General features: G+C 45.5%; 1 protein-coding gene across 1 annotated transcript; it reads left to right on the top strand.

Annotated features, from left to right (window-relative positions):
• Positions 1-5522: 5522 nt before the first annotated feature.
• Positions 5523-7431, top strand: LOC127048869 (uncharacterized). Its single transcript, XM_050948940.1, has 2 exons — positions 5523-5867; positions 6804-7431. The coding sequence occupies exons 1-2, from the start codon at positions 5675-5677 to the stop codon at positions 7352-7354; spliced, it is 744 nt and encodes a 247-aa protein (XP_050804897.1). The 5' UTR covers positions 5523-5674; the 3' UTR covers positions 7355-7431.
• The last annotated feature ends 519 nt before the right edge of the window (positions 7432-7950 follow it).

Below are 7950 nucleotides of genomic sequence, written 5' to 3'. Positions count from 1 at the left end.
AAGTACAGGTTAAGGGGAAAAACATAAACCATCTCAAAAAGACAGGCCACCCACCCAACCCTTGCAAATAGTAATAAAAGCCAGGGAGTCAACCTGAACCTGAGATCTGATTCAGAGAGGTTTTTTGAGGAAACCTGAACTGAAAATCTCTATCACCTTGAACCCAAACTGAAACCAGAGCCAATAAAACACAAACTAGTAGCCTGTTCAAAATAACAGGTGCAGTAATCAGGAGCTGAGGAAGGATCTCTCTGTTCCAAGCCTAGCAAGAAAGGGCAGAGACCACACTTCCCAGGAAGCCATTGAAGCAGATGAGAAGAGAGGAAGGAGGGGGAGAGAGGAGTTCTGGGTTTGGTAGTTCTCCTGTCTGTTATGCCAAGTAGAGGACTGCCCATGGAAGGAAATTAAAACTCCCAAAACACCTCCTCCAATTCCGTCTGAGTGCTATTGGCCATCAACTCAGGCCTCAGACTAGGTGGGTGAGACAGGTGAAGGGTGGAACACAGGACCTTTGTTTTCACTTGAGACTGTAAGGCTTCACTGCACTTTGTTTCTGGCTTTGCGTCTCTGGCACTGAAGTTCCTCCCTGCTGCCACCACAGGGTAAATTATTCTGTTATGCTGGGGAGGCACCTGGAGGGGAGAGGCCTGAAGGAAGTAGGGACGGGGGTTGAAGGAGGGACTCTGGGGGCCGCTGAAAGAAAGAAAGGAGTGGACTGAGGGGGCTAGGGAAGGGAGTTCAGTCTGAAGGGGTTGGGGTTCTGTAGCAGTTCTTCTCTGACTAATGACCCCATTGTCATTTCACCTCCCTGGCTGGCTGGGCCTAGAACATCTCCCCTCTGCCCACTAAGCGAGAGGAGGTTTTTTCCACGGTAGAATTACTGCATATTGCTTGAGATATATACACACACACACTATTTATATTTTAAGACTTGCAGTTCCATGGTGTAGAATCTTCTATTGTTAAAATGGGGAAAGAAATATTAGTGGGGGGAAAACCCTAAGGCCTATTGCTATCCTTTGTTACTTCTTTGGGTTCTTCTATTTCAATGACAAGTACTTAATTAATAACTTTCTCTTTCATTCTTAATCTCACAAGAATGTTGGAATGCTTTCAGTTGCATTAAATCTTTGAGCTGATTGGCTTATACAAGTAAACACAGTCCATTGCTCTTGCCAAACTGCTGGCCCAATTGCAGAATCATTCCCAGCCCCAAACTGAGGCTGTTCCTTCCTAGTCCCTCAGGTGTGTCCTTGATAACTGTCCCCGCAGGAACATACCCTAACTCCATTTTCCTTCCACTGATGATCACAATACACTGGGGATATGACCATCAGGCTACACATTCAAATGGAAGACAGCCTTCAAGCAACTATGGGTGGGATTAAAAAAAAAAAAATCCTGTGAGGAAATTTTTTTCATTTGACTAGGCCAAGAATTTCCACTTGTAAAGGTGGTAATTGCAGGATTGTTATGATGGGAATACACGCATCTGATTTAGAGCGGCACATACAAAGACATTGCCCAGATGTTACTCAAAAGAAGCAATCCACAAGTGAGACAAGTTCACATAATGATGATGATAATCCTAAACTTCCGTGCAAAAGAATTAATCTGCCCTTAAACCAATGTACTCTAGATTCTGTGTTGAAAAGCGAGATGATAAAAGTGAAGATTGAGTTTACTTTGCCTGAAGCTTGCCTTGAATTAGTAACAGTGAATGATAGACCTTTTAAGTTGATGCAAGTTTCAGGCTTCTGAAGAATTCTTAACTCTCTTCTTGAAGGTTTTGGCAATAAACTGTTAATAAATGCTGAAAATATTCAAAACAAATTTATTTCCCTTGCAACCAAAATATATCACGAAATTAAGCAGGCGGTCAAGGGCAAGTTTCTTTCTTTGAAAGTTGTTACTTGTTTTGATAGATCTGTTTTAGGGGTTAATATGCTGTATATTACAGATGGAAAATGTATTTTGCGCATACTTGTTATGAAGCAGATCCCTGAGAGTCTCACTTCTGAACACCTGAAGGCATTGATAGTCATAAAGTGTTATGGAATTTCTCTGAAGCAGATCTATAGCATTGCCACTGATAATGCCGCTACTAATGTATGATCAAAGCTGTCAAGTGTGTGATTGCAAATCAGGAAGGAGAGTGGGGTAAAAAGATGAATCTGCTAACAAGAGTGAAAAGGAAGAGGAAAATAATGAGGACTTTCTTGTGGAAAAGAGGCTTCAGGAGATGTTACACAAAAGGACCAATTTCAGGTGACTGAAGAGAGAGAATTCAACATGTCACGTGTGGCTGGTGGTGCTGTTCTTCAAGGAGCTTGCTGTTCTGCTCATAGCTTGCAACTTGCTGGTGACGATGCTATGAAAGAATTCTTTGTGAACCATACAGATGGAAAAGCATATCTAGTTTGCAAAAAGCGCAGGACCCCAGCAGTTACGGTGATTATGAAAATGCATAATTTAAAGAAGCCAGTCCTAGATTGTCAAACTAGACGACATTTCACATGTGATATGCTTGAAAGGCTCCTAGAACTCAAGGATTTTTGTGAGGATACGGCAGCCACTTCTGCAAACCAAGACCTTTATATGAGTGATGAGAAATGGAAGGCCACTAAACGTATTATGGCAGCACTGATGCCTGCTAAATTAAGAACAAAGGCATTTCAATGAGAACAACTTTCTCAGTGATTTTCACAGAGACTGGCTAGAATGCTCACTGGACACATCAAAGTTGTTTTCTTCACCTTTTACTGAATCACTTTTTGCCTCAATGAAGAGCCTTGAGAAAATGTTGTTGGACAGTGATGCATTTCGATCCTGCATTTACCTGGACCCCATCTGCTTCTCTCAGATGAGGACAAAGAAAAAGTTAAAATTAATCTACCTAGCATGGGCTAATTACTACAGTCTGATATTCCAAATAATGAACTGACCGATTTTCAGTCAGACATGCTTGGACAGTCAGGTGATGGCCTTAAGCATGTGAGAAGTCCAAGAAACAAATTTTGGTCAAAGTAAGATCCTTCCTGGATTCTTTTATTGATAAGCCTCATCTCAATAAAAGTGAAAATATTCTTCACTAGTGGAAGCAACAAAGAGTGAGACCTGAACTATATCAATTGGCTAACATTGTGTTTGCTGTTCTTGCTGCACAAATCGATGTAGAAAGGGCATTTTCTGAGCTGAAATATGACTGACAGAGTTCTGGAAGATGTTGTACTAGTGCATGCAAATAACCTGCTTAAGAAATAAATAACTTTTCTACAGTGAGAGCAATATTTATCTTTGTATTCTTTTGCTAGTGGTTACACTGCAAGCATACAAGTGTGTGACATTGATCTGCAGGAAATGTATCTGAACTGGTTCAAAGTGGTTGAACTGGTTACCAGACTACCATTCTAACTTAGTATCTGAACCAGAACCGAACTAGAGGACTGACGGAGAGGAAAATAGAGATGGACTTCAGTTCCCCTTTCTCTGAGAAAGTGAAAGACATGGAACACATTGGATTGAGCAGGCATTAGCCTTCCGAAAAGAATGGTCACTGTTTGCTTTAAAAAGGGTGGTTACCCAGTTTTGGAGATCCCCAGGTTTTGGTGGGCTAACCCCAAAGGCCCAAATATAAATGACAATGATGGTTAAACCTTTGGAACAGCTTGCAGACAAACAGCCAACAATTCTCTAAGGCAGCAGTTAAGTGATCAGTTTCCCCTTTGGAAGTATACTTGAAACCAGAGGACCAGAGTTTAAGATGGGAAAGCAGAGTATGACTTGCAGCCTTCTCAGTTCAACTTTTTACCCCATTGTTTCTCAGCCTGTGAATCTTGATCCCCCAGTGGGGGTTGTGAAAGGCAAGCAGGGAGACCACAAGCTGTTGACAATTTTATTACAATATAAAACAAAGAATGTGTCATTCACTCCACTCCTTGCACACCCTTATTCTCAAGTTCCGGTATTCTCTGTAAACCTCATGAAACATACAAAATTATATAGGCTTATCGTTATCATTGATATTTTTATAGTAAATCTTAAGAGGATCGTGAAAATGTTTTACTTTGAATAAGGAGTCGCCAACATGAAAAGGTAGGAAAACACTTTTTTACCCTAGTGTGTATTAACAGCCTCAAGGATCTTACCTCACCAAAGTCATTGGCGAACCAAGCAGCCCATCTCAAAATTCCTAAAAGAGTAAAGTTGTCCCTGCTTTGTTAATCACCTTGCTGTGTTGTTGAGTTTAACGGTAATCTCTGGTGGGCTCCAAATAATGTTGGTTTCAATTATTTTTTTATTTTATTTTAATTTTGGTCATTAGAAACTTACTTGGATTGCAGCATTTGGTTCACTGCGAGTTAACTCCTGTTGGTGTGATCTTCTATGAGGGAATAGTATCAGAGGGGTAGCTGTGTTAGTGTGGATCTGTAAAAGCAGCAAAGAATCCTGTGGCACCTTATAGACTAACAGATGTTTTGGAGCATGAGCTTTCGTGGGTGAATACCCACTTCCTCAGATGCATGGGGAATACTTCAGCAATGTATCTTGAGAGGAGTACTTGGATGGCTAGAATCTTTCACCTCTTTGTTATCAATTCCAATCCAGACCAGGCCATTAACAATTGTAATTTTCTAATCATTTGATGGCTGCTTAGTGGTCTGCGTGAAAGGCTTAGATCAGTGATTTTCAGCCTCTGGTCCGTGGAACTCTGGGGTCCACACACTATGCCTAAGATTTCCAAAGGGATCCACACTCCATTTGAAATTTTTTAGGGATCCACAAATGAAAAAAAGATTGAAAACTACTGGCTTTGACTCAGTCCAGTTCCCATTGGCCAGGTGCCTATATTATTATTTATGTATTAAAATAGTATTAATCATGTTTGTTATAGTAGTGCTGAAAGACCAACCAAAAATGGGCCCACATTGTGCTAGGTGCTGTACACACACAGGCCTTGTCTACACTGGAGAGTTGCAGCGCTGGTGAGGGGGTTACAGCGCTGCAATTTAGGATGCGGCCACACTTGCAAAGCACGACCAGCGCTGCAACTCCCTGGTTGCAGCGCTGGTCGTACACCCGGTTGAGCCTCGGGTGTAGCGATTGCAGCGCTGGTCATCCAGCGCTGGTCAGCAAGTGTGGACACCCACCAGCGCTTTAATTGACCTCCGTGGTATAAGGAGGTATCCCAGCATACCTTAGAAGCCTCTCTGGTAATCATGCACACTCCACTGCCCTGGGCTCAGCTGACCCCTCCTTTAAATGCCCCGGGAATTTTAAAAATCCCCTTCCTGTTTGCTCAGCCAGGTGTGGAGTGCAATCAATCATTCAATCAATCAGCGACCATGCCTCCACGCCCCAAACGAGCTCCAGCATGGAACAATTCCGAGCTGCAGGACCTCATCAGTGTTTGGGTGAGGAGGCTGTGCAAGCACAGCTGCGCTCCAGAAGGAGAAATTATGATACCTATGGGCAGATATCACAGTCCTTGCTGAGAATGGGCCATGAACGGGACGCGTTGCAGTGCAGGGTCAAAATAAAAGAGCTGAGGAGTGCTTACTGCAAAGCCCGTGAGGGAAATCGTCGCTCAAGAGCTGCCCCCACAACCTGCCGTTTTTACAAGGAGCTGGATGCCATACTTGGGTGTGACCCCACTGCCAATCCGAGGACCACGATGGAGAGTTCAGAGCAGGGAGAAGTGGGGGAGGGTGTAGAGGAAGCCGACAGTGAGGCTACTGCCGTGGAGGGAGACACCCCGGAGTCCCAGGAGGCATGCAGCCAGGAGCTCTTCTCAAGCCAGGAGGAGGCTAGCCAGTCGCAGCAGCTGGAAGTTGCTGGTGAGGAAGAAACTGAGGAGCGTGCTCGGGGTAAGCAGATTTTTATGTTTTGGGAGAGGAGGGTTTGGGTTATGGCTGCCTGCATGCATGCCTAAACGTGGAATAGCCCATTGATTTGCTCTATCACGTCTCTGTAATCTGCCTCGGTAATCTCTTGAAAAGTTGTAGCCAGAGCGTGGGCAATGTGATTTCTCAAGTTTATCGGGAGAGCCACCATGTTCCTTGTCCCGGTCAGGCTAACTCATCCGATCCACTGTGCAGCGAGGGGTGGGGGGACCATGGCTGCACAGAGGCAAGCTGCATAGGGGCCAGGGCGGAATCCACATTGCTGTAGAAGACCCTCCCTCTCTTCCCAGGTAACACGCAGCAGTGATATGTCTGGCAGTAGGAAACCCTGTTGAGAATTTAGGGATACTTGAGTGCAGGGCGCCAGGTTCGCGTTCCCCCCCCCAGCCACGCGGTGCGCTACGGTCTTCCCCCACCCCCCCCCCAGCAGGCAGCCAGCCCTGCGGAGCCCTCCGGTCCTCCTCCCCCCCCCCCAGCAGGCAGCCAGCCCCGCGGAGCCCTCCGTTTCCCCCCCCCCCCAGCAGGCAGCCAGCCCCGTGGAGCCCTCCGTTTACCCCCCCACCACCAGCAGGCCGGCAGTTAAGTGGACCACCCCCCCACCCCCCCCGCCAGCAGCTCGCCACCTTCCTGTTCATTACTGTCCCCTGTGCAGGACACCAGCTACCTCCTGTACCCATTGCTGATAAACCCCAGTGACCCATCGGTCAATTCCCCCTCTCAGGTGCAGTCGGGGCAGAAACACTCACCCCATTGCTCGCCATGCCTTCGCTTCCCTGGCCTCTCTGTGTTATGTGAGGTATGTGGGAAGGATGCTACAAAAAGTCTAAAAACTCCTTCACTGTGTGATAATAAACAATGTAGCCTCTGTGTATTACATGTTTTTATCTATGTTTTTTTCAGTGACCTTGAGTAATGCAGCCGGATCACCGGTCTCACGTCGTTTGCAGAACTTGAGAAAAAAACCCCGAAAATCAAAAGAAGAATTGATCAAATCAGTTATGAATCACTACAACAGAGAAAGTAGGAAGACGCATGAATGGAGAGAGAAAATGTATGAATCCAGAGAGAAAATGAATGAGTGGAGGAAAACAGAAAGCAGGAAAAAGGAATTGACTCTCAAAAAAAACACAAAGCAGATGATAAGCCTCCTGGCTCGCCAAACTGAGTCTTTCGAGTCTACGGTTGCCATGCAGGCAGATCTGTACCGTGGTAACCCACACCCCTCCCAAAGCTCTCTGTCTTGTTCCCCAGTGTTTGCACCAAACACCTTTCTCCAGCAGCCAGTTCCTTATTACACCCAGCTGCCCCCAACACCTGTACGATCACCTACCAGCCCTGAAAACTATAATTCTTACCCTGTGCACTCCACCCCCATTACCCTGCAGCATAGTAATCCTGAAGTGCAGCAGACATTGAACAGTAATCAAAACAGGACATATTCAGACCTCTGAATGTACAGTCCACCACCCTAACCCCCCTGGCCTTTTATGTACTGTACTTTGAATAAAGGATTTTATGGCTTTTACAATACGTTTTATTATTGCAGGAAGTGGTAAATATTGTACCCCAAGGTAGAACATAGCACAGCAATGGCACCAAACATTACTGTTGGCTCTCAGCATCAAATTGCTCCCTTAAAGCATCCCTAATCCTTGAAGCCCTTTCCTGGGCCTCCCTGCTCTCTGGCTGTGCAAATTCAACCTCTAGGCGTCGAACCTCGGAGGTCCATTCCTCACTGAATCTTTCACCCTTCCCTTCACAAATATTATGGAGGGTACAGCACGCGGATATAACAGCGGAGATGCTGCTTTCCCCCAAATCTAGCTTCCCATAAAGACAACGCCAGCGGGCTTTCAAACGGCCAAACGCACACTCCACAGTCATTCTGCACCGGCTCAGCCTGTAGTTGAACCGTTCCTTGCTCCTGTCAAGCTTCCCTGTATACGGTTTCATGAGCCATGGCATTAAGGGGTAAGCGGGGTCTCCAAGGATCACAGTAGGCATTTCGACGTCACCTACTGTGATCTTGCGGTCTGGGAAAAAAGTC

Source organism: Gopherus flavomarginatus, chromosome 4 (assembly GCF_025201925.1).
Source record: "Gopherus flavomarginatus isolate rGopFla2 chromosome 4, rGopFla2.mat.asm, whole genome shotgun sequence".
Classification (NCBI taxonomy): domain Eukaryota; kingdom Metazoa; phylum Chordata; order Testudines; family Testudinidae; genus Gopherus; species Gopherus flavomarginatus.
Note: the sequence above shows the minus strand (reverse complement) of the source record. Positions and strands in the feature narration are given on the sequence as shown.

Excerpts from the sequence above, each read along its gene's own strand:
- LOC127048869 (XM_050948940.1), top strand. The coding sequence starts at position 5,675 with ATGGAGAGTTCAGAGCAGGGAGAAGTGGGGGAGGGTGTAGAGGAAGCC. Across the intron at positions 5,868-6,803 it reads AACTGAGGAGCGTGCTCGGG|TGACCTTGAGTAATGCAGCC; the intron begins GTAAGCAGATTT and ends TGTTTTTTTCAG.